Below are 27,832 nucleotides of genomic sequence, written 5' to 3' on the forward strand. Positions count from 1 at the left end.
CACAAATCCAAAAAATATGCTTAGAAAGTCAAAAATTAAATGAAAACACTGACATTTTGGTTAAGAATGATCATTTTACTCTGATTATATAGCATTCATTCATGGACTTTTAACAAGATGATTCATAGTTGCATAGTAATTCTGAAATCTATCTTTTTTCAGTTTTTTGGCAATTTCAATGTCTTCGCAATTTTGTATACCTTTAAATGTGGACTATTATTTTAGGATCATTGCACTACATTGGCACTAGTTAAAATTTTCAGGATGATTTGAAAAAGATCTTATAGATGATCAATAGAATTTTCAATATCTTAATTGATATACAACCTGTGACTTTCCATTATTAAAAAAATGGACTTATGGTGCTGGCTAAGTAACAGTATGTTTCTTTCCTAGCAAAAAGAAGATTGAAAAACGAGTTTTCATCATAGCTGATGAGTAAGTATATTTCTGTTTGTTTAAATTTTGCTGGGAAACCACAAATGGAGAAATTATGTTTTATACATCAACTCAGATTCTCACAAGCAGATAAATGAATGGCAATCAATGTGTTTTGTTGCATTGTATAAGTATGAAGTTTGTTTCGCACTTGTGCTCCTAGAACTTCTCCAGTAGTGTTTCTTCTTTAAAATAGTCACCTGGGATTCCATTTGTCTTGCATGACTAACTTGGAACTAGTCTAATTACAATTCCCCCTAATAGCCTTCCCCTGATTAATAGTAGTTTATAGATATCTTTGGTAGATCATGACTGCATGGAGAACTATAGACCAGTGTCCCAGCTGCCTTTCCTTTTCAAAATGCTGAAACTTGCAGAACAAGTGTCCTCCTGTGTAGAATCACAGATGCTGCTTCATCCTACTCAGGCTGGCTTCTGATCAGGATGTAGCAGAGAATGTGTGATAAAGGCAGTACTGAATGAAGCGTGACAGTGGGGCGATCAGTCACAATCACAATAATTCTGCTGGATGTTTCGTGCTGCAATGACCATCAGCTACTATTGCAGCCACTGCTGTTTTAAGGACATTGTTCTAGACTTGTTTAAAGACTTTCAGACAGAACTATGCAGGTTGAACTCTGCTTATATTTGTCTGGGTAGGAGAGAATGTGAATGACTGCATGTCTCCCTTGCCCAAATAGGAATGAGAAAGAAAAATGTATTACTGTTGTATTGCTCCAATGTCCCTATTCCTACCTGTCACTGTACAGTGATGCCTTGGCTGGGCACTTCCTTTATTCAGCAGTCTTGGTTGTCTGATGGGGGACCAACAGAACATTTATAATCACAATACGCTATTATTTCATGTCCTGGAGTTCCCAGAATTTTAGTCTTAATTGTTCAGCCATTTAATGTGTAGTAGTAACCCATCCCACCCCCTCCAAGGCACATGTTAGAGGGGTCAAAACCAACCATTGAGAAATAACAGTGATAGAACCCAAGAAATGCTTATCTTTTCTGGTAGCTGTTTTTGGAACAGTCACCAAGTGTGATTTTTGATTACTTAGCAAGGAAGTAGAATGAAAAGTCTAGTCAATGCAGACATCAAGCCCATGAAATAGAAGGAGGAGTTATTTTCAATTCTAAAGACTTCCTGAGTAGTTATTCCCCTGATCAAGAACTAAAAGAGTCTGAAGATGGACAAGAATGTTTGGTGACATCATCTTGATCCTATAAAATCTCCACTAGATACTTCTGGAAGCAAGTCTGCAATTTAAGATTGATGAGCTGGCTATTCAAGTAGGCCTTAGTTTTCAGAGAAACCAAATAGGAAAATCAAGTCAGGTTTTCATTGAATACATAACAAATAAGTGTAAGCAAATTCACATATGAATTTCAGTAGAGGCTATTTTAATAATTGCTGGTCACTCTAAACCCAAATGAATTTTACTATAAAATGAATTTTATCTGTAAGATTATCAGAAGAATATGTATAGTCAAGGGCAACGCATAGCACATCTATCCTGTGCAACACCTTTTACAGAAACAAAGTAAAAGGAAAAATCAATGACTTTGTTCTGTATCAACGCTAACATGTTCCCTGCATTGAATCACCTAGAGGCTTAAAATCCACCCATTTTAATGTTTAAGTGAATGATGCCCAGTTGATTATTATTTCTTGGAAAATTTTGGGGTATTTCCAGAGTGCTGAGTGGATTTGTACATAGAGGGTGATCATAATAACAGAGTTGTGAAATCAGATGAACTGCATCAAGATCTTTGTTCCTAATGCAGTCTATCATTGGGAGATGTAAAGGTTCCAAGGAAATTGGACCTTTATAAAATAGAAATCTTCCAAAGTGACAATTGTTTGGGGGATCAGTTACTCTTACCTCTAAAAATGAATCAAGAGTAAGATGAAATGCAATTTCTGTTGCCTGGAATAAAGTCAAGTTACCTAACTCAGCCTTAATCAGCTACAGCAATAATGAGGTGGCAATGAAGAATCCAGATAACCTATAATCTTATGTGAAGATGGGGTTGAAATCACCCTTTCTCATAAATATGTAACATAAAAATTAAACAAAATTAGAAAGTCCAGACTTTGAATGGCTTGATGGTTGACCCCAATAGTACAACTATTATGTCCTTAAATCAAACTATCAGACGTAAAGGGCACTCCTGGACCTATTTTGTTTGTACCTAGGACAGTCCTTAATCATACCTGGCAAACTTACTAAATCTTGATGAACAAAGATGTTTCATTCAGGGCATCATCACTACCCTAGCAGTGAAAGCAAACATAAACAGCAAGTAGGAACTTGTTAAAGAAACCCAGGCCTGTCTCTGTGACCCAACCAGAGAGAAACAATGAACCATTTTTCAATTATAAGTCCATTGTATGGCCGTCAGCAGAGAAAGAATATGTTGCAGTTCCATTCCAGCCTTTTGTTGGGAATATCTGTTTGAAACAGGAGGCCTTCTCTTAGTTGATCCAAAAGAAAGGTTCCCAAGCAACAGCGAACTTCCACTTGTCAAAGATTCATATTTTTCTGTAAAAGTGGTTAGTCTAAACTCATAAAATTGGGCAATGGTGCAAACATAGAAATTGTTTTCTCAGTAATTGGACTCCAATAGAGATTACCTTGTCTTTGACCTCCTTTTTTCAATTCCCCTCTAATTGTATGGATGATCCAGGGCTTCATCCTAAGTACTGATTGCACAAACATGCCTGCCACTCCATCCGCATGCAAATTCGTACTTGAATTTTGTTTTAACTGCCAGTATTTGCTGTTAATAACAATCTTTACTAAAATCACATATCTTTGAGGAAGATGTTCTAAGATGTAATAGAAATTCTTTATCATTTTGGTTCTGTCAAACTATTCATATGTACAGCACATCACAAATTTCTGTATAAGCCTTATCCAACTTAAAGAAAACTACAAAATTAATAGGAATACCAGATGTATTAATTTGTTATGTTGGATAGTTGCCTTTTTGTGGATGATGTTTCATTTTTGCTTTTGCCACTTTATATGTACATTTGATATTTTAAAAAATCATTTTTTACAATTCTGAACATGCACATAAAAAGTGTTAGATAAATGGCTTGACAATACGACTGGACTCACTGAAACAGTGAATAGTAAAATTAATTTGGGTTTTTAGAGTGTCTAGCAATTATTATAATAATAGTCTCTACTGCCATTCATGACATGTGGATTTGCTTCAACATATTTGTTATGGGTATGCTGAAAACCTGACTGGATGTTCCTGTTTGGTTCATCAGCAAACTAAGGCCTACTTGAATGGCTAGCCCATCAATCTTAAATTGCAGGTTGGCTTCCAGAATCATCCAGTGGAGATTTTGTAGGCTCAAGATAATGTTTCCAACATTTTTGTCCGTCTCGAGCCTCTGTTAGTTCTTGGTCTATAGAATATCTACTCAAGAAGTCTTTTGAATTCTGAAAATCTCCTTCTCTTTTATGTGCTTGATGCCTACATTGACTACACTATTCATTCTACTTCCTAAATAAACAAACATCACTTTTGGAGACTGTAACAAAAACAGCTAGCAGAAGAGATTAACATTTCTATCTTTCTGCCCCAGTTATTTCTTAATGGCTGGCTTTAACCTCCTTAATATGTACCTTGGTGGGAGTGGGATCGGGTTACCTATGCATTCACTGGCTGAACATATAGGACCAAATCTCTGGGCTCTCCAGGACATAAAATTCATAGCATATTGTGATTGTAAATGTGCTGTCGGTCCATCATCAGACAACCATGACTATCGAACAAAGGAAGCACTGGCCAAGGCACCATTGTACTGTGACATGTAGGACTAGGGACATCTGAGCCATACAGCAGTAAAACATTTTATTTTTCTTTCGAATTCCTGTCTAGGCAAAGAGAACCGGTAGGCATTCAGATTCTTTTCCATGACCAAGAATAGATATGCTTGAGATGGAAACATTAGCTTAGTAAATCAGTTTTCTCTATTTCAAGTGTTCCTGCCCTTGAACTGTAACACTAATCATGTGTTTCCTTTTCAGAATCAAGAAAAACCTTGTTAAACTGCAAGGGAGGTAAGACTCATGTCCAGAATGCAGGACGTATGCAAAGTCAGCCTGGTATTTTGTTAGTTTCAAAGAAAAGTTCCATTATGTCTGAAGTTGAGAAGAATGACATTTTTCAAAATTAGCAACGCGTGCATGACACAAAGCTGACAGTCTTATAGTGTGAGCCGTCATTATATTATGGTTGAAATATTGACCTGCAGCAGTAACGAATCTTAGATCTCTAGTACCGCTGTAGCGTCAAGGTAAGTAGATGCAATGTTAAGAATAGTAAATCTATACTTACCTTTTCAAGGTAATGGTAGTTAAGTTTGTGGTTGTGATATTTGGGCAGGTTGATATTGTGTCCACGACCTGCCTAAGTTTTGGCATTAATTTTAAAATGTATGAGAGATAGGAAACTGAAGTTTCCCAGACAGAAACATGTTGCACCGAAAATGTTTTAGGTTGCAAAATACATGGGTATAGGCTTACTAAACGCACTGGTACAAAAATTATATGTTTGGTCCTTCAATTCAAAAGTAGTTTGTCAGGTTGCAAAATGCTTGTCACTCTTTGCTTATCAGGATGCACCCGAAATGTATACAAGGCATAGACCTGTATATTTCCTAAAAAGGTAGTGGGGCTGTTGGCTGCTTATTGGTAATGTTATTGTTTGCCAGCTCATCATTTGTCCAAGAAAAGTCCACTACAAGCAGGGATCAGAGCAGCAGGCTTGCCCTCCTAAGGGTTTAGACTAGCTGGGAAATCAAATCGGATATTGTTGGACCTAGCTGTCTCTGGAGGGTCGCCTCTAAACATTCTACCTTCATCCCTCCTATTTTGCTGAATTCGTTTTTGTTGGCTTTAGGCAGTACGTTTCCACTGCTAACCATTGCTAAAATGTGTGTGCTCTCTCCTTTAAAGATGGTAAAACTGTCTTAAACCCAATTGACACGTTTAATTTACATGTAGGTCCCTAGTATTTCATGTACCCAGGACTGGTAAATTAAATTCTACTAATGGACCTGCATCACTTATTGTGCCACACACTTAAGTAGCCCCTTAACAAATGTCTCAGGCCTGTCATTGGAGCCTGTATAGAGTTTTAAACTGCCAGTTCAATCTGGCAATATAAACAACTTGCCAGGCCTCAAACTCCCTTTTTAATACATATGTCTCCCCTAAGGTAGGCCCTAAACAGCCCACAGGACAGAGTGCAGTCTGTTTAAAAAGTTAGACCTTAACATTTAAGTTCTACCTGTCCTGATGGTGTAAAATGCCCAACTTAATTTTTCACTACTGTGAGGCATACCTCTCGTATAGCATAACATTGGGTTACCTTTTTACATTTAAAAATTGATAACATTTATTTTGGGAGCACGTAGAAATTTCATGTTTGGTGTCTAAGGAATTGTAATTTAAAAACCTCTTTAATAGTAAAATCATATTTGAAGTCACAACTCTGAAAATGCCGCTTTTAGAAGGTTGGTATTTTCTCTTCCTAACCATTTAGTCCTACAGCCTGGTTCTAGGTCACATGACTGGGTGTAGTTGACAGTTGGCTTTTGCGTATTACTCCCAGACAGCCACACAATAGAGGAACTGGGCGTTGACAAGATGGGCTATCCTGGCTTGATGGGAGGGGTGGAGCTGTCACGTGTCACATTTTCACTTCAAAGACAGTGCCTCAACAAACACACAAATAACTTCCCACTAGTCTATTGTGCCCCAGTGATCCTGGTAGCCGGGCTGGGAGGCAGGAAATTCAGGATACTTCTGGGTGGGGGGGGGTTCCAGAAGTTTTTTTTCACTTCAAATCTGGCACCAGGAATAAAAATAGGGCCTTCAGATCCACTCTTCAGAACACTCCTGGGCCTGTGGACACTACAAAAGAAGGGTGGCTCTGCTCCCAGAGGACTTCCCTGGTGCCTGAGGTTTTCCCTGCTGTCTGAGAAGGAAGACTGGACCTGCTCCCTTCATCCTTGTCTACCTGAGTGGCTGCAAGTGCCAGTTAGTTGGCTTCATGTTCTGAGCTTCAGGGGAACAATAAGCTGCAGAGGCCTCTCTGCAACTGCCCAGCTGACCTGCTACACTGGACCTACTGCCACTTGCAACTGGACCTGCAGGATCCTTGTTGGTCTCTGCTGGAGTGAGTTTCTGATCACTAAGTGGTGTCTCCCAGGCCCTGGGCCCTTTGGTGTGGCATCAGTTGAACATCTCCTTGAAGAAAAGGACAAATCCTGATGTTTTGGGCTCTTCGTGGTTGGGACCAAAATCCGGCTGCCTGCACCACTTGCCAATATGAAACACCGTTTAACCCGACTCTTCGCACTATAAGTGCTCGCCAGCGACGACTGGTGCGAGATCTGCAGTTCGTGCTATAGAATCAACAGCCTGAGATGTGGTGTGATATTCCCAACAACTCAAAGCCCCAACAATGACCATCCGAGATACCAACAGGAGCTCAGTGCCATAGCGACAACCAACTGCGTCTCCCAGCCTGCTCTTGGTGCTACAGCACTAGCCATCCGCGATGCTCTCTCTGCTCCTCTCAGCCATCTCTACCATGAACTGGACTCTTTGGTCCAGACTTTTAGAAGGTCACTTTTTCAGTGTGACTTAGTTGGTTCCTGTATCTAGCCGGCACTCCATCATTGTCAGCCTGAACTTTGGTGCTCTACTTACCTTAAAACCTTGAAATTGCATATTTCCGGTACTATTGCTTTGATTTTTGTCATTTTGCTGTCAATTAATCTATTAAAGGTAACCTTTTTCTTGTGTGGTATTTCCGCTTTATTACTGTTTAAGTGCTGCATAAATACTTTACACATTGCCTTTAACTTAGGACTGTCTGCTTTTGTGCCACGTTACCAGAGAGTTAAGCACACTTTAATTTAGTGACTTCTTGTGGTTCAACCTGCCAGAGTTTGTGGCTGTTGCTTGGACGGGGTCACCCCCTGTTGAATCAACAGCTGTTTCTCACACTATCCCCATTTTATTAATAGTTTGGGTGTTTTGGCCCAATGCACAAAGATATGGTATTGTGTAGGTCAGTGACTTGCATGGCATATTAGGTTCACTTTGTTACTTACACTTCACAATGAATTATTATTGAACACTAAGAATAGAATAGTGTCTGCAGATTTATCAAAATATAGGGCTCAGACACAGTAAGGTCCTAAGGAAATCCACAAGACCCTGTCTGGGCCGTGGTGGCAGAAACATATAGACCAGGATCACATGAATTGGTGTGGGTGGCAATTAGACATTGGGAATTTCTCCCAGTCACACAAAAGCCAGATTAGGTGTGCCTAAATTGGTCATCTGCTGGTAGGGTGGAGGGAGCTGGGCACAGCCCCTCTTGCAAATGAATAGGCTGTGCTCTACCTTAACACAAAGGGGTTTTGACCACTGCATTGTTCCTGCAAACAGCCTAGAGACAAAGCAGGGGAGTAAGGAAATTCAAGGTCTTCAAAGAGAAACCTCTGAAAACTTCTCCTTCTTCAAAGAAGACACCAGATATAAAAATAGGACCAGAAAATTCAAAGAGGAGTGGATTGCCCTAAAGAAATCTTTTATTGAGCTTGGAACCCCGTAACATTTTTTAAGGGGTACTTAAGTAGGTGGCACAATATGTGCTGAAGGCCCACTAGCAGCATTTAATTAACAGGCCCTGGGTATATATGGTATACCACTCTACAAGGGACCTATGAGTAAATTAAATATGCCATTTAGGTGTAGCCAATTTTACCATGTTTAGAGGAGTGAGCACAAGCACTAAGCACTCTAGCACTGGTTAATAGTAGTAAAGTGCACAGAGTCCTTACCCCAACAAAAAACGAAATCTAGCAAAAATGGAAGAAAAAGGGCAAAAGGTTTTGGGGGAAAACCACCCTAAGGCTGACAGGTCTAACTGTCAGGAAATATTCATGTATAGTTAGTAGTAAAAGAAAGACCTGTGCCATTTTTGCTTAACAGGGAGTTAGACATTTAGGGGTTGATGCAAAAAGGCATGTAAGAGTACATAAAAGAGCGCTGCTGTAGTAATTCCTCCTAAACGTACAAATCCTTTTGTGAATCATGTGAACCAGGAATAACCAAAATACAGTACTCCTGCTTGCCAACCAGTCATCCAAGACTGTAACTGCTGCCAGGATCGAAAAGATCTCACGGAATGCATGTTCCTACTCAGAGAGCTCATCTTCTGCCAATAGGGTCCATACATGGCGATACTACTTGTCCCCAGAAGTGGCAGACAACCAATTATGCCTTGTTCAATTACAAAACCGCACGGGACACCTTCTTGCGTGATATTCTCCAAATATTCACCATCTGGCCTTCATATCCTATTCTTTTATAAGGCCTGGAAAATGGTTCCTGTACGAGAATCTAACTGTGACTCTCACTGATATTTTAGTAATGGTAAAATGGAGCATGATCTTTCTTGTAATGAAACTGAAAGACTGCAACAAGATCGCCTTCTTCAATAAAATACAGTTTTTCTTTGTTCTAACAGTCTGCGCTTACCTTTAGGGAGTTTCATTTTTTGCCTCACTGTGTCAAGCCCAGTGCCCAAAAAAGCTACTCGTGTAGTTCATCCACCACACTTGTGGAGCATAAAATGCCTTCAAGAAGCTCATATGGAAAATATCCCATCATCTTTATGAACTATATTGGAATTTTGCATTGTTCGATTTGTATTAATGGAATAGATGAGACACTGCAGTCACTTGGTGTCGATACTCCCAGAGCAGGGGCCTATCCCATACCAATTCTGCTATATGTAGATGATGCAGGTCTCCTAGCCCTAACCCCACTAAATTTGCAGGCTCTTAATAACTCTTTTACTGACTCATAGAAAACATTGATTTAAAGACAACCCAGGGGAAAACCTTCACTATTTAATGCCAAACCAGGAAAAGGAAGGCTCATCCCTTCTTTTTAAAGGGTAGCAAGATTTCAAGTAAAAAAGCAACTTTGTTACTTAGGCCTGCTGTTTTCTGCTGAAGGGGGTTGGAAACTGCATAGTGGAATCAGTGCAGCCAACATGTTAAGGAATAACAAGGGGGGGGGGTGATTTGCTGCTAAATTAGGGACCAAACCAATATAAGAAATGCTAAAACTTGGACAGGTGTGAATTGGCAGGATCGTAGATGAAGACGACTTAGCCTTTACTGAGATTAAAGACATTGGAGGAAATGTCTTTGTAGGTGTTTTTTCTCCTGAGCTAGATCTTTCCATTGTCAATGGTCTCTTCGTCGAGGGCAAGACTGTCATCGATTGCATCATCGACTGTATCATCATCAACGAGCTCACTATCGTCGAGCAAGGCCTCCGTCAAAGGTATTGTCATTGACACGACATCGACGGCAACTTGAGTGAGCCGGTGAGTATTGGGACATCAACATGATCTTCATCATCAACGGTAAGTTGAGGAAGGAGATGGTCGACGGTATCTTCGCCAACTGCCCCTTCAGAATACTAGTTGTAATAATAGTCATGGATGACAAGGGTGATGACGAGATTATCATCGGAGAGGCTGCTGTTTTAAGGATCAACGTAGTCGTTGTTGTTACTGTAGACACAGTTGTTGATGAGCGTGTCGTCGACGGTGTCTTCATCGACGAGGGAACCTTTTTCTTAACTTTTGTCATCCACAGCACAGATTGTGCTTTGGAAGTGCTTCTTTCAAGGAAAGAGTAGTAGGCTAAGAGCAAGTCTTTTCTGAGGCAGCGTTCTCTTTCTTGGAAGATGAAGGAAGGTCCTCCTCCCTCTTTTCTAGCCCAGTGGCGATATGCTTTGATTTTTTAATGACCTTTGCAGGTGGTTCTGCTGTGTTTTTTCCCCATATTTAGGCCTTTAAAGTGAAGAATCAATATCCGCCTCAGATAAGGGGAACTACTTGTTTTTTAGCCATATCAAAAGTCTGCCTTCCCTGTCCCTTAGAGTCTTTTTAGAAAAGGTGAGACACATTTTACAGTCTCTCACCTAATGCTCTGAATAAAGGGAGTATATGCAATTTTTATTTGGGTCATCCAAAAAAAGCCTCTTCCTCCCACAGGTGTCACAGGCTCTGAAAAGTCCTTTCTTGGTGAGTCGGGACATAGACCCTCATTATGACATTGGCGGGCAGCGGAGGCCACCCACCAATGCCATATTGCCATCAGGCCACTTGGCGGCCTGAACCCTGCCGGCCCTAAACAGTGTTTCCGCCCGCCGGTCCAGTGGGGAAGAGGGCCTTTACATTGCAGCCGGTTCCTAAAGGAGCTGGCTGCAATGTGGCGGTGCAGCGGGTGCATCAACACCCATCGCGCATTCCACTGCCCGTAATTCGGGCAGTGGAATGCGCAATCGGGCTATGCATGGGGGTCCCTGCACTGCCCATGCCATGTGCATGGGCAGTGCAGGGGCACCCAGGGGCCCCATGAGTTTCCCATTCCACCGGCCTTTCCGCCATGGACAGGCTGGCAGATGAGGACTCGTAATCCCTAGGGCAGCGCTGCTCTGGCAGTGCCGGCGGTTGGACCGCCACTGTGACCCGGGCAGCCTAATGACTGTCATGGTCATAATTACCCCCTTAGTGTCCAATTAAAAGTCATTAATAGCAGAAGAAATGATGATGCTTGGAAATAGATTCCTTTGAAACCTAAAAGGAAACAAGTAATTTGAGCAGAGCTCAAGGAGACTCCCATCACATAACATGCTGTAAAAAATCTGAGGGAAGCAGCCTCTGTTGAGAGTGTTCTCGAGGGTGCAGTGGCCTGATTGGCTAAGGTTTGTGTTTTGGTCCTTTTTTAAAAGGGACATAGATAGGCTATAAAACCTATGGTTCAAAACTGGCCTAGCTATTAAAGTAATGTACATTGCTTCATTATAGTACTGTGGGACTCCCACTTAGATTAGGGTGGATAATTCAAGCATGTGAATCTATGAAAGGTACCAATACTGGAGAACTACAGTTACAGGTAAGTAACTATTTTTCTTGTACGACATATTTATGACATATTTATAGTGGTGCTATAGTCAAGCTGGAATGGAGTTATGAGTTATTTATCATCCTTCCTCTTTTTTGTCTATTTGTGATATGAACATAATAACGGTTGATTGATTTGATTTGTATTCCCTCATCATCCTTGTTGTAAATAATTACCCTCTGCCGCATCTGAAGCTGTCATGTCTATCACATCACTATCAATTTCTTGACTAGCCTTAGGTGACCACAGCTCCTCTATTACCTCCCCCTAGTTAATTTGTTCCCAGGGTTTGTCTTTCCTTTCTCACTAGCCTGAGTGTGATGGCCACCTTAATCATAGCACCACAGGAACTTGGCCCTCTGGTGCACCTTATGGTCTAGTTTGATGCTGCAGAGTTAAATAAATTTATATCCCCATTCTTCCTTACCCTGGTCCTCTGATTTCACTATGCGGTTTAGTGTGGGTATGTTAGAGCCCACTCAGGGTGCCAGAGAGCAGAAAGAGGCTACTAGGCCCCAACCTGTGGCCATTGAGGTCTTTTGCCATTGGTGACCTGGGTGTTTGTCCTACTGTGACTCTGCAAACTGGGCAAAGTACTACTCTGTCTGCACTTGACTCTCAGTGGTGGGGGGGGGGGTGAATATTAATAGTCATCTCTGGGAAGTTGTTTGAGAGCATAGCCCAAACTCAGCAATCAACAAACAAGCACAGTAAATTGTTAGCAGGCCTAGTGTTTGTTCTTTTAATTAAACAACCATGCTAAGTAGTAAACAATTGAATTACAAATACAGAGTGAAGACCCCTCCCATGATTCACTTTTGGGTGCCACACCTCTCCGCACCTTGCTCTCTCTAACCCAGGCAACCCTGTTTAGGACAGTCGCACTTTAAGCTTCAGTAGCAACATGAGTAAGACTAAGGTGTGAATTATGTTTCTTTGCTAGGCCAGGTGCTCATTCAGTTTACTTTTTCTTCTTAAGCCTGTGTTTGTAGTGGGCTGAACGCTGTCCTGAGGTGTTGTACACACTCTAGTGCACTGCGAGGCAGCTTGGTCCCACTACAGATGGAGTCCCACCATACATGTGTACAGCACCAGCAGCGGCTGCAGGGAAGGCTGCATGCAACTTGCATCTTCACTGACCAAGGCCTTCCTGATCAAATGGAAGCATTCAACATGCTCTGGGTGCTGTGGTGTTGGCATCCTTGGCAGTCTTGACCTTCTTCTGGGGTGTTGCAAACACACTGCAAGGCAACAGCAGCCCGAACCCCACCAATTTATTTGGTGAGCCATTTCCAGCACTTTCAAGGATGACACACATTGCAGGGCAATTGCAGCCTGACCCAGGTTGGTACATGAAGCAAGGCACATGCAGATTGCCTCAGACAGATACACACAACACAGCAAATTAAGCCCTGACTCGGGCCAACACACATATCAAGGCAGATGTGTCCCCCTGGGGTCAATAAATGTGACAAGGCAGATTCAGCCTTGACCCAGGCTGATTCACTCAGCACAGCAGGTGGAGTCCCCCTAAGCCTGCTGCACATGGCAAGGTATTTGCAACCTTGAGCCAGGACAATTTACAAATGTAGGCAGTCTTTTTCAATTCTTGCCTGGAACCGCAAAGAGACGGGGAACCCTCTGTAGCATGGGTCTCTCCTGACTTCGCCCTCTTAGGTAGTCCGCTTTTATGGGCTTTTCCTCCTGGACAGTTTCTCTTCCTGGAGGGCCAATCAGACTCTTTCCCTCTCAGCAGGCGTGCATGTAGGCAGGTTTATAGGCACTAGGCAGACCCATAGATCTTCCCACAGAAAGTGTACATTCTGTTAATGTCCTCTCACCTCTAAGATACTGACTGACATGGGGACACCTGCTGTGCTCACTCAGCAGTCCTATAAGTGCCGAGTGGAGCACTTCCTCCTGTGATTATGAACAGCCTGAAACTGGAACTATGCAAGTTTGTTTAGATCCCACTTTTTACACATTGTCTAGACAGTGTATGTGGATTCCTTGTCTCAAACTTTAGAACTGACTTGGGATGGTTTTCTTGCAAGTTCCCCTTCTCAGGTTGCTCTCCAGACACAGCCTTTGTGTAAAGTGATGCGTATCACACCAGGTAGCACTGGAACCATATCCAAACTGCAGCACACATAGAATGGGCTCAATGAATTGTGAAGTTTCTGCATCTGACTGTCATCAGTTTTTCTGAGGTAGTAATCAGGGACAGACAAAAGGGCAGGCCTAACCTAGCCCCTTCATTATTCTAAATAATAGAATCTCCAGCCCCTCCCACTTAACCTCTTCCATCCACCAAATAACACTGCTCAAGGTGAACTAATCAATAGTCCCCTGCTGACAAATTCTTCATGGAATTTTAAAAGATGGCCCTATCTCCACCCCCTCACTTTGGTATCTGGATATTTCCACCTTCAAGCCATGGGAATGCATGCTGTACACTTCCAGTGTCTGGGCAAGCTGTCATCATCGTCCATCTTGTGCCATGGCAAACCAAGGGCATCCAATATGGATCACACTGGCTTTAATACTTAGACTTTTACAAACAAATAGAGCTACTACCACATATGTACTACATGCATACTGCACATGCACATACATGCCACACTCACATCAATGCAAGGTTCTTTATTTCACATAACAGTGTAACTTAATATGAGAGAGGTCAGATGACCACACTCACTGACACTGATAAAAAGATCTGATCAACTGTATACATTCAGAGACCACTGTATGCTCCTACCACCTCCTTATCTATACACTGTAGTCCTCAGTCCACTATGAGGGTGCACTTGCTGACCCTTATGAGTGACGGGACAGGCCCTGAATAATCAGGTTCTCAGTGACAGGCCTAGGTCTCTCTGCACACACTTGATTAGTGTGACGCCAGGGCCAAAATTAAAGTGAGGATAGTGGAAATACATGTATTTAGGCCCTCAGCTTATGAGTTTTCATTTATGCACCATACAGAGAAACCTTCCTGTTTCAACAGGGTAATAAGTTCTGTCTGACCATGGGCTCTGAGTTTAACTGGTAGACCCATTTGTGGCAAGTCTGTCAATAAATTGTCCCTCTATTCCAGTTTCCTATTTACCATCACTGTGCATTCACCTCCAACATCTATTACAGCCAAAAAGGTGGAGGGTCCTTTTAAAGGTGATGGGAGCTGTGCACTTACAGCATAATTACACTTGGTGTACGTGGCTCCAAAAGACCAATAGACAAGAGGAAGCCTGATACCATTGTCCATGGTCCAACCACATATATTTTCTGTAGATAATAGGGGGCAGAGCAGACCCTGTGAACAACTTTTTAAATGAGGGCTATTGTTTTGGGGACCGATCTGGACACCCACGCCATGTTCCCTCGTCTTATCCCACTGTACATGTTTAGATACTTTAGTCTCTAGTTGAAGAGTCATACCTCATTTGAAAGTGTTCTTGTTAAGTATTTGCAGTAATTTGCAAAATAATAAGGCCACATGATCATCCTTAAGATAACCATATTATATGTGATTATTAATTTTTGGCCTGAGTCAAAACTTTCAAAAAACAAATACTAAGGACCCCTTTACATGCCATAGTAGCTTTAATCCACATTAATGTAAACACATCATGTTTTTCCCAAACTAGTTGTGCGCCTTTACCAAAGTCGAAAATGGAAGGTCATGTTTAGCTAGATTACATGGATTGCACTGGTGGAGTCTCACTTCTACAGTCAAATTTAAGCATCTGTTATGTGTACAAAATGGTATTTGCACTGATTAAAAACTGTGCAAAATCAATGGAAGGTTGCACCAGTGCACACTACCCTGCACACTCCCCTGCATTTTCTGTTTTGTTTGCAGGTTATAAGGATTCCTGCAACAGATGCATTCCGCTGGTGATTTGATTAGACTAACTCTCAGCACACTGATTACAAAAGAGGACACTCATGTGAAACTCTGTTTTAAACTAATCTTTTAAAAACGTTTTTTTTTTTAATGTGTTCACATTTCTTAACAGGTTAAAAACCGAAAACGCTAATTCCATGAGTCTAAACACTTTAAACAGGATAGACAGCATCACTATGGATGAAAATACGTTACAGGATCAGGTACCAACCCCTGGTAAGTGTTTGTACCTCCTCTTTAAAGCTGACTCTTTCAAGATTTTACATGGCCCTTTCAATATGGTTGTAATGTAAATACACCCTCTCCGGCTAGAAACGCACTGTATAAAACATGAAAATAAAAAAATGAACATGTATAGCTGAGAAAATAAGCCAGAGGGAGATATAAGTGCTAATAAGGCTCGTGTATAATCAGCAAGACATAATAAGAATCTATACCGTCCAATCTACTTACTTTAATTTCTTCCAAAATAGATAGAACAAGTAAAAGGGGTGATTATATTGCATGTTTTAGAAGCCCTGGAATCAGAAGCTGATGGTAATAAGCTATTTCTAAATACTATATTATTAATGGGAATTTGGGGCCTCATATACATTGCACTTATGCAGTCATAAACACTCCATTCTCCAAGGAGTTGCAACAGCATAATAGTGTTTTTGATGCCCTAAAACACTTTAGTGAGTCAGACAAGTCTTGCAGATTCACGTTAAGGTTTTTGCAACTCTGTGAATCATAAAGATCAAACACTGAAATTGAGAGGGTTCTTATATTTTCCCTTCTCTAGGGCCTCCAACCCCAGTCAGTAGAGGATACATCTAGATACCTATGCTGAGATATAAGTTGCAAACTACTTGCAGTGATGGATTTAGCATAGCAAAAAAAAGGTTAAGAAAAGAGGGAAGTACAGAATAATGTTACCGAGTGTGGGGGCAACAAAAGGTAACAGAGGTCCCCAAAAATTAGCCTCACCATGGGGTTGCACGGAAGGGAAGAGGTGAAATGGGAACTAGAAGAGAGCAAAGGACCTCTGAATTACAACGCACATAGAACATTCAACTGTGCAGAGGAGAAGGCACCACTTATTGGCTGTAAGAATGGGCATAGCAACAGCGAGAGAGAGCAGTAGCTCCTATATGCACATTTTACATCATTCCTTAACATGCATGCCTGCTGTAGACCCAGAGGCTGCCACAGGTGCCAATGCGAACCAATTCCAAAAACTTTCAAAGTATAAAGAGGTTCTTGTCTGTAAGAAAAGGTAAACATAGAAAAGGCAACAACACTAGATAAAAAATTCCAGAGCAAGAGATGTTTCTTTACAAACTAAAGGACAAATGCTCTGATTCGGCATTTAAAATACGTTTTGCTATACATAAAACCCATTCTAGGAATCATAAAATGTTGTCCTAGTCTTAAAATGGGATTTTGAATGGATATCAATTCAGTATCTGAAAGCGGCTTGTTGCTGGTGTCTCTTTCAAACACTGAATTGCCATTATATGTATCATTGTTTTGAGACCAAAATCCGGATGCAAACAATTTAAATTTTACTGACTCACATCCCCTAAGTTATGGTGATAAACCATAAAGGGACCCCTTCCAAGGGACCCGTTTCCACTTTGTGAAATAAAAAAAAAGTTTGTTGGGGAGTAGACAGTGGATCAGGGGTCCCCTCTCAAAGAAGCCAAAACAAAAAATGTAAACTCTTCTTTTTAAATGCAGCACTGTTTCTTTTAAGAAAAATGGGCTGCATTAAAAAAAATCCTTTATTAAAATGCATGCACAGACATGGTGGTCTGCTGATACCAGGACCTCTGTCCCTGAAATGTCCTTCCGATGGAGTGAGTTGCAATTTGCGACATACCTCATGAATATTAATGACGTAGGTTGGATTGCAAGCCACTCAGATCTGAATATTCCATTGTGACTCATATGTATATAGGTCAGTTCAGAAAATTATTTACTGCTTGCAAAAATACGGGTCTTAAATTGCAACCAGTATTTTGTGAGCAGTAAATAGTAAACCTAGCTCACAGTTACTCCTTGGTCATTTTGCTGGCCAAGATTGTCCACAAACTGTAAACACAAATCCTATCCCACACCACAACTTTATATTTGACAGGGAACAGGGCTGATGCTAAGGCACACCTAAATGTTGGACTTTACTTTGGTCTCACAGCGATAATTTAGTTGAGATAAGGGAAGAGAAAGGAGCACTGAACCTGGTGGTCTAGGTCCTTCTTTGTCATTGCAACGTAACAGGATGCTCTCACGAGCATCTTCCACCAACAGTGTTGCCATCTATGTACTCTTGGAATTGTAGCCTTACTTCATGCTACTGGTAAGAATAGTGGCTGCCATTTTCACTCTTGAAGGGGAGTTCTCAGAGCTCAGGAAGCTGTTACTAGAAAAAAGGTCAAGATCTTTTGCTAAGTCTACTTTATCATCCATCTGTGGTGAGCCAGGAAGATCTGTGTCTTTGTCTAGTGAGTATCTGGGCAGGGTTGTCTAAGTACTCATTTGATAGTCCAGTTGAACAATAACTCATAGGGCACTAGACAAGAACTCCAAAAATGCAAGATCTTTTGCTAAATCTACTTTATCATCCATTTGTTGTGAACCAGTAAGATCAGTGTCTTTGTCTAGTGAGTATCTGGGCAGGGTTGTCTAAGTACTCATTTGATAGTCCAGTTGAACAAAGCTCATATGGCACTAGACGAGAATTTCAAAGATTTCGGGGATATGTTGCCTTATGCTGATTGACTTGTTCTAAACTGTCTGGTTTCCCTTCAAGTTAGGATGCATTGTATGATTGCCAACAGCGGGGTTTCAGTTTCCTGTAATCTTTTCTACTGACCAGAAAGGTTATGTTCTACAGTTTTTAGTTGGTAGTGGCTCTTGCCTGTGAAAGCCATCATCCTTCCTGCTCTGTGTCCTTCCTACACTTGAAGAGGTGCAGTGTCTCAGAAAGTAATGTTCTCCAGAAGCAGACAGTGAAGATTGCGACAGTGCTGGGCAGGGGAGTCCATGGCAAGTGCATGCGCGGTGCAGGCCCCCCCCTATGGCACCTGCACCTGTTCTCCACCAGCCTTTTCATGGCTGTGTTATCTCCATTAAAAGGCTGGCGGAGAATGAGGTTGTAATCCGCAGGCCAGCGCTGCATGCTTCCCTGGCGGATTATCTCTGAGAGACTGCCGGGATGCAAGATCCTGGAAGAGCTGGCGGTCAGACCACCAGCGCTTTTATGTGGCGGTCCAGACCGCCACCGCAAGTGTGGCAGGCGTAAGACTGCCACACTTGTAATGAGGCCCCAAATGACCAAAAAAACAGGGGTATTCTCAATTTGCACTAGTACCATGATTTAAAATCAGATGTCAATGTTTGCACCCAAAAGAGGCATAAGGTGTTTGCAAAATGTCTTTAATTTTATAAAAACTTCTTATAGTGTGGATTGCAATGCAGTTGTTAATGCTTGTAATTTGTGTAGTTCACCTAAATTAAAGTAGATTTTACTGCGTTTGTATAATACAAACAAAACATTGTGCGCATCCAGGCAATTCCGTTTGGTTCAACTGTATGCCACATGAGTTGCTCAAAAGTCTTTAGCTGATGTTGTCCAAGCCTGTGCATCAGAATAGTCACTACTTGGTGTGGTTGTGGGCAAATAAAGGGAAACAATATATGCCTTTAACTTTGGGAGAGCTACAAATTTGACGTTCAAGACAGGCATATCCATTTAAGTTTGTTTTAACGTATGTTTATTGCCATTTTGGTCAGTAAACATTATATTTATTTGCAAACACATCATTCTTAAGTAACAAGCAACTTGGTGAGCTATTGATTATAGCGTATTGGGATTAGGTCAATTATATCTTCCAGGTCTCCACTCCATAATTGCAACATCTTTACTGTCCTTATTTCAACTATGGATAGATGTATAGATCGTGTGGCTTACTCTTTCAGGTTGAGAGGCCCAGGATCTTAAACCCTTTAGGCATAATCTCAAAAATGCAGTAAGTCAGTGGATAAAGAGAACAATGAGAGCCTTTTAAACAGTCTACATATGTGTAAGAAATTAGCATAGCAACAGCTAACCAACCATTCAGCCTGTTTCGGGGGACCTCTCCACCTACTGAATACAACTATATTGTGGGGAGCTCACCACAAGCCTTCCACTTGCAAGAGAGGCATATCCATAGTAAGTCTGTTATATTTAAGTACACAGGTTCTGCAAACGATTTTGCCTGTCAGTGCCAGTTAACCATTTATGTCAGAATATCAAAGACAGAAATATTGTCCTACAAAATATTGTGGTAAAATATTGACTACCACAAAAGCATGATGGTAGGTATGTGTAGGTAAATATAGATTTACTATTATTGACAACATGTATATATTCTCTCTCTCTATTTCTCTACCTCTATAAATATATATCTCTCTATATATATATCTTCATATATATATATATATATATATATATATATATATATATATATATATATACATATATATATATATATATATATATATATATATATATACATTTATATGTATTCCCGGTACATAGGTTGAGTCAAATATAACAAATTTGTGTTCACCTATGTATAATTACCTTGAGGATATTTTGGTAGTACTTTACCCAGTACCAGATAACTGTTCTGAGATGTGCAAAGATGCATGTGCATGATCAGCCTGCTTGCTACAAGATCCGCAGTCCTGCCCTCAAATAAGCACATTTGAGATTCCTTTTGTTTGTAGTCCCAAACCAGAAAGAACCAAATCCACCAAAGTATAATATGAGTCATAGAGTGCTTCTGAGCTAGAAATCTTATACAAGAGCAAGAATATTTCCGTACTTCAGTACCCTGGAATACGCTTCCTTACTTCAGAGTCTTTACAACTTTTAATATGAGAGCCTAATGAAACATCCTTGAAAAGTTAGCAGACTGAATACATTTGCTTTTCCTACTACGGAGCCTGGTAAACACTGAATTCCTAGTCACATACTGTAGTTGCTCTCCATCCCAGTAGAAAACTGACTTGAATATTATTCCTTCTTAGAATATGTAACATCACAGATCCCCTTTGCCATTTATACTAGTTGTTTCATTAATCTAAATCTGAGTATGACAGAATACAGGGCCAGATGTAGGTACAAAGCAAATTGCGAGTTGCAATTTGCGAGTCCGAGCGACTCGCAAATTGCAAGTCGCAATTTGCTATGCAGAACGATGTCTCAGACACCGTCTGCGAGTCGCTATGGGGTCGCAAAGACCCACCTCATTAATATTAATGAGGTGGGTCGCAAATTGCGGCCCCATAGCGACCATGGGCACTCACTAACATGGAGGCCTGCTGTAGTCAGCAGACCTCCATGTTCGTGACTGCTTTTAAATAAAGCAGTTTTTTTTTTTTCAAGTGTAGCCCGTTTTCCTTAAAGGAAAACGAGCTGCACTTAAAAAAAAATCCGAAACCTTTTGTTTCGGTATTTTTTCAGGGCAGGTAGTGGTCCCTTGGACCACTACCTGCCCTGAAAAAATATTTTTGGGTCCATTCACAAAGGGGAAGGGGTCCCATGGGGACCCCTTCCAATTTGCGAGTGGGTTACCATCCACTTCAAGTGGATGGTAACTGCGACTCCATTTGCGACCGCATACGCGGTCACAAATGGAATTGCATCCCACTGCGACTCGCAAATAGGAAGGGAACACCCCTTCCTATTTGCGACTCTGAAATGCATTTTGCGAGTCGGTTCCGACTCGCAAAATGCATTTCTGCATAGGAAACTCCGGGTTGCGAGTCGCAAACGGCAATTTTTGCCGTTTGCGAGTCGCAAACTGTTTCCTACATCTGGCCAACAATTCTAAATTTACAAAGACTACTTCCTTTACTCTGCTTAGGAAACTCATCCTCTCCATTGTCCTCACAGACTTCAGGACTACTGTGAAAACCAGAGCTAGTTTTGGTTGCCGTGGCTGTGGTATTGGTAACTCCAATGAGAAAGATTTGGGCTGAATACTTAATTCACTTTTAACAGGTCCCTTAATGGTTATTTAACAATGTTACAGTAAGACTGATTAGTGGTAGGTGAGCAGACTGCCAAGCAGAGCTGAGTCTTTCTGTCACTAAATAATTCTAGACCTGCCATTTACTTTTAATTCTTCCAAATTAGCCCTCCAAACACAATAACTTCTTCAGGGTCAGTAGAAGCTCATTATGTGGCAAGTGACTGAAAGAAATTGTTTCATACCTGTAATTCTAGTTATCTCTCAGGGGAATCGCCTTTGAAATCAAAAGCACTGAATAGTCTTTCTTAAATGTTCTGACCCGGAGCACTTTTTATAAAGTCACATTCTGTGTAGTATATTTGCCTTACTTTAGAAAGGCCTGGAGGTAAATGTAATAAAAGTGTCAAATGCTTGCAGCCTTGAGGCAGGCTACTTTGCCAGTTTAATTAATTTACGTCAAAAAGATGGGAGATAGGACATGCAGCCTTTAAAAGTCACTAAACATAATCAAAATTGATCTTTTAAAATAATCCTTCATAAATCCTTTGCCTTTTCTTTTAAAGTGAATGACAGAAACAGATAGGGCAATGTAACTGTATAGAATTAATAGACTGCATCAGTCTAAGACAATAGAACACTGTGCTTTAAAGAGCACTTTAACTGCCAGTGCCCCATCGTACCCTGGAGGCGGTGCGCACATCTTTATGACACAGTAAGTAAAATTATTGCATTAACTAAAATGTATCTCATTCATTATGGGGGAGGGAGGGTTGCTTACATTTTTAGTGGTGATTCCAATGAGAGCGAACTCGGATTATAGGTAAGAAGCCATTCCTTCTCTATCAGGTGTATCAGGGTCTCCATTGATAATCTTAAGAACTGATTACAAAAGCTAGCTCACCCCCACAAGGGAAGAGTTAAAACAGGTAGGATATTTAAGAAAAGAGATTTCTCAAAGAGACTTTCCCTTCACGGGCATCTGCTCTAGAATCTGGATGAAGACAATAGTGCCTTAGAAAGGTGTGAACAGATCTCCAAGTTGGTGTATTGCAGATGTCAGAAATTGATATATTTCTGAGGAGTGCAGTAGTAGAAACTTTACTTCTGGTCAACTTGGCTTTTGTTTGTTCGTTAAGGCCAGGTTAGCTTCGGATTATAGAAGACCTATCCACCTAGATTGTTTCAAGGTGTGAAAATCATTTTCTAAAGGGCCATAGGTTACAAATAATTGCTTGAATTTTCTCATGTCCTTAGTCTTTTCCATATAAAATTTTAGCACCCTTCTTACATTGAGAGTATGATGTTACATCTCTGTGGAGATGAGGCATTTTAAAAGCACATAGGCAAAGTAATAACCTGATTGAGAAGAAAATCCCACACCACTTTCAGAAGGAATTTGGGTGAGACCCCATCACTACCCTTTTACAGTGGAACATAGTGTAAGTTTCATGAGAACATGGTGTCTGAATTTGCTCACTCTGCCTGAAGATATTATATCGACAAGAAAGGAAGGCTTCCAAGACAGATATTGTAGGGAAGCCTTATGCATATGATCAAAGGTGGGAGCAGTCAGACAAAACAGACCAATATTCAACTCCCACGGAGGTGATCGTTTCCGGATCGGAGGATAGATTTTCTTAATGCCTTCTAGGAAATCTTTGACTACAGGCATTTTAAAAAGGATTTTCTTTTTTAATTACATTTTCTGTAGGCCGTGATAGCGGCATAGTGGACTTTAATAGAAGAAAATTGCTGTTTCTCTTTGACCAAATAAAGCAAATATCGAAGAATTGCCTTTTATCGGCAGAAAAGGGGATCAAAGTTGTTCTGAGCACACCAGATGCAGAGCCTCGTCTGGTTTGATAAGTAAGATGTTCTTGTACATGGTCTTCTGGCCTCTGTCATTATGCTCCTGAGGGTAGTTTAGATGACCATATTGAATGAGTTCAGGAGCCAAGCTTCAATGTACAGTGACATGAAGTCTGGGGTGCAGATTCTGACCTACAAACCTGAGAAGAAGGTCCAGTTTTCACTGCAGCCTCCTGTGTGGTTGCTGTAAAAGGTGGAGGAGATCCGCGAAGCACGATTGACTGAGTCATTCCGGTAGGATGAAAATCATTCTGGCCTTTAAGTTAGTCGTTTTGATGATCACTGCTGGTAGTAGGGGAAATGGAGGAAAGGTATAAAGAAATTTGCCTGACCAGTCGATCACTGGGGCATTCCTCATTTTTACTGGTTGTAAAACCTTTTAGATGAAGTCTGGGCATTTTTTGCTTTCTCCATTTGCAAAGAGGTCTATTTGAGAGAAACAAAAGTCCCATAGGATGTTTTGGTGGATGGTATAGTTTAATACCCATTCATGGTGTTCTTGAATGAATCTGCACATAGTGCCTGTTTTAACATTTTGGATACTTGGCAGAATAATTACTGTAATCCTGAGATTCCTGGAGATTAACAATTTCCAGATTGTTTGTGCTTCCAGGGAGAGTAATCTGGATCTCGGCTTTCCTTATTTGTTCAGGCAACGCATGGTTGTTGTATTGCCTGTCTGAATAAGAAGAGAGATTTTCATGAAGGATGGAGGGAAATCTCTCAACTCTGCTAGGTTGATGTGATAAATCTATTTTTTCAGAGGCTAAGAGCCTTGAATTTGAAAGTAATTGATGTGAGCACCCCAACCAGAGAGGGATTCACCCATAGCTATGGTTTGTGGTGGGATGTTTTGATGGAAACTCATTCCCTTGAGAAGATTTTCTGGAAAATGGTACCAGGTGGGTGATTGCTCTGCATGAATTGATACGCTCATTTTGTCTTTCCGTCTGTTTGGGAACTGGTCCCAGTAATCCTCCAGACACTGTTGCAGAGTTCTCACTTTCGAGATTTAATTCAGCACCGGGAAGTTGTATGGTTCCATTGATGCTAGAAGAGAGGATATTTGCCTTGCTGTTGCATGGGCTGTTCTCTTCAAATTGCAACATTTCTGAAGGATAGATAGTTCTCTCTAGTCTGATATATGCACTTTTGTCTATTTTGTATCCAAACTGCTCCTATGTGATGCAGGGTTGCTCTGAGCAGATGTTTTTTTGAGTACTTGCATTCCCAGTTGATTGAGGCTGATAACAGCAATCCAATAATGCTGACATACTTGTTGATAAGACAACTTCTCGATCAGCCAATCGGCTAGGCATTGGTAGACAACTGTCTACATCTTCATGTGGTGAGTTGCAGCGATTTGTGCATTTGGAAAATGTCTGAGGTGCAGACTGGAGACCAAAAGGATGAACTTTGATTTAAGTGGTCACTTCTTACTCTGAACCTCAGGGATATTTGCTGTTTTTGGTGATTAGTATTTGAAAATAGGCATCATGCAGGTGTATTGAGCATAGCCAATCCCCTTGATGAAGTTGAGGGTGGAACTGATGCACAGCAACATTCTGAATTTTGCTTTGCAAACTCGTGTTTGCTTTTTTCAGATCAATGAAGGATCTGAACTACTTTTCTGATGGACACAACTACCTGTGGATTCCTCACCTTCTGAATTCTCCCAATGCACCAGCATTCAATGGAAAATCTTCTTCCCAGCTCTCCATGTCGCCGAGGACGTCACAATTGCACAGCTCCACGGGACTCCATCTGACGTCACCGTGCCAATAAGAGGTCCTCGCCAACGTCAGTTCCCTTTTTTCCATGCCTTCGACGCTAAAGTTTTTTCTCCCAGCTCTTGCTACTGTTGAAGGTGTTCCATCTTGTTTCTGGTTACAATCTTGTTTCTGGTCACAATGTCTCCTCCTAGGAAGTCGGGGTTTGAGCCTTGTCGGGAGTGCGGGGGTCGTATGTTGGTTTCTGACCCTCATGATGAGTGCCTTTGGTGTTTAAGTTCTGAGCATGACGTTGAGGAGTGTGTATCCTGCCAGAGCATGAATCCAAAGGCACTGAAGGAGAGAGAAGCCAAACTCCTTTTGGCTAAGGCAAAGAAAAGACATAAAAGCCATCCAAGATCGTCTTCTCACACTTCATCGAAAAAACATATGAAGCAACATTGTCACGACTCTCGGCGTTGTTCGGCTCGAAGCCGTTCAAGGTGCAGGTCTCCATCTAGACGGCGCAGTGCGAGGTTAGTCCTACTGTGACTCCACAGCCTCAAAGCCCTCAGGCTGCTCCGGAGCCGTTGGTCTTCGAGGTGGTCGCGCCACCAGGGAGTCCTCGCCTTTCACCTGCGGTGCAGGATTCAGATGCTCAGCCGGCACATGTGCCGCATGGAGACCAGTGGTATCCTGCCTTCCCGGCTCCGGGAGCGGATCCGACGGCATTATTAAATGCCATGTTTAGTATGTTTAGTGCTATGGCCCCTGCTGGTGCACCGGCTAGTCCCACAGGTCCATTGGCATTTACGTTGGGCTCCCTGGCTCTTTACAAGGCAGCGCCGTTTATGCTCTTTTATCTGGCTGAGGGTGCCGGTTCGGCACCAATGACGTCACCTCAAAGACCTTCGGTGCCGATGACATCGCCTTATAGACCTGCGGCGCCGATGACATCACCTTATCAGTCGTCGCCGATCACGGAGTCTCAGGTGACCATGTCGCCGATGAGATCCGCTCTGGCACCGGATGGCTCCGGATTGGACCGTAGTCAGCCTTCTTCTCCTGGTCCACGTCTTTCAGTCCTGAAGCTGGTGTCATCGATATCGGCTAATTCTATGTTGATGCCAAGATTAGAGGCCAGGCTGAGGTCACGCAGAAAAGCTTTAAGGCTTTTGGAGAAGCAGGAGTACCAAGGGCAGTTCCTGGAGGAAGGAGAGATTGTGGAGCCCTTGGGGGAATATCAAGGACTTGACTCAGCCAGTGGAATAGACACTTCCCCGGAGTGGGACCTTTCTTCTCCCAGGGAGTTTACAGAGGAAGCAGCCTCTTTCCATACCGTGGTCAGGAAGGTGGCAAATTTTGGGGATCTTCCGTTGCCTGCTGCAGAGGTGAAAACTAATATTCTAACTGAGGTCCTGCATCCTTCTTTGGCTTCAGCAGAACCATTGCTCCCATATAATGATGCTCTTACTGAGCCTATTTTAGAGATATGGAGGAAGCCTGTGTCGTCCCCAGCTGTCAACAGATCTGTGGCAAGAAGGTATAGGGTGGCTCCTGGAGATCCGGGATTTTTGTCAAAACATCCTGCCCCAGAGAGTCTAGTTGCTCAATCCTCATGTTCCACACGGTCTGCACCAGGCTCCTTCCCTGTGATTCCTTCAGACAGGGAGTCCAAGAGAATGGAGCAGTCGGCGAAGAAGACTTTTTCTTCCTGTAGTATGGCCCTTAAAGCAGAAAACGCTACCTGTGTATTAGGTCGATATGTGCACACCCTGATGGACACAGCTAAGGCTATGGTTCCAGACCTGCCGCAGGAGATGCAAGGACAATTTGGTGAACTCCTGTCAGATGCTTAGGCGGCGGCTAAACAGATTATCCGGTCTGGTCTGGATTCTACAGATTCAGTGGCCAGGGCGATGGGTACCTCTATTGCTACCAGGAGGCATGCATGGTTGAGGTCCTCTGGCTTTTCTTCGGATGTCCAGACTACTGTCTTGGACTTGCCTTTTGATGGAGAAAAGCTTTTTGGTGCTAAAGCTGACTCTGCCTTAGAGTGCTTTAAGGACAGGAGAGCCACAGCAAAGTCTTTGGGTCTGCAGGCTTCCACTACTAACCCTTTCAGGTCCTTTCAGAGGTTAAGTGGGTTTGGGCGTGGAGACGTTTACCGTGGGAGACCCCAGTCCACAGTCCAACAGCCTACCAGCCTCCCAAGTAGGTCCTTTAGAGGGCGGGGGAGGGTTCGAACAAGAGGGGCCACCTAGCAGCACTCTGCATCATCCTCTTCCTCTGGAGGACAACAACAAGGGAAGCAGCCCTAGTTACGTCTTTTTCTCCGCAAGTGGGAGTTAATCACATCAGACTCCTGGGTCCTAAATATTGTGAGGAAAGGATATGCTCTTCCGTATCAGGAGTTCAAACCCTTGTTTCGTTTGAAGACCATCTCCTGTTTCTGCAGCAGGAGGCTCAAATCCTGTTATCAAAAAGTGCAGTGGAGTTGGTTCCAGAGCAGGAAAGGGGTCAGGGTTGTTATTGGAGATATTTCCTGATTCCCAAGAAGGATGGTTGATTCCAATGTTTCAAAATGGAGCGGTTGTTCCAGCCCTCAAGGTCCTACGCATGCTCAGTCTGTTCGCTTCTTCCATTCTGTTGGTCACTCATGCACGCTGGCACATGAGGGCTCTCCAGTGGTGCCTCCGCAGGCAGTGGTTTCAACACAAAGGGGATCTCAAGGAGTCGATATCGATCTCCAGAGACTCTGCAGCGGATCTACGCTGGTGGGCTGTGGTCGGCAACCTCCCTCTAGAAAGGCCGTTTTCACTGCCTCCTCCGGTGGTCACAGTCATAACTGATGCTTCCACTC

General features: G+C 42.1%; 1 protein-coding gene across 2 annotated transcripts in view; it reads left to right on the forward strand.

Annotated features, from left to right (window-relative positions):
* LOC138303899 (piezo-type mechanosensitive ion channel component 2-like) overlaps positions 1-27,832 on the forward strand; it is a 733,706-nt gene that overhangs the window by 253,551 nt on the left and 452,323 nt on the right. For both annotated transcript variants that reach the window (XM_069243434.1, XM_069243435.1), the window contains 3 exons: positions 397-438; positions 4,497-4,529; positions 15,496-15,599. In XM_069243434.1, coding sequence (XP_069099535.1) covers positions 397-438; positions 4,497-4,529; positions 15,496-15,599 — 179 coding nt within the window. The remainder of the gene's footprint in view (positions 1-396; positions 439-4,496; positions 4,530-15,495; positions 15,600-27,832) is intronic.

Source organism: Pleurodeles waltl, chromosome 7 (assembly GCF_031143425.1).
Source record: "Pleurodeles waltl isolate 20211129_DDA chromosome 7, aPleWal1.hap1.20221129, whole genome shotgun sequence".
Taxonomy (NCBI): Eukaryota; Metazoa; Chordata; class Amphibia; order Caudata; family Salamandridae; genus Pleurodeles; species Pleurodeles waltl.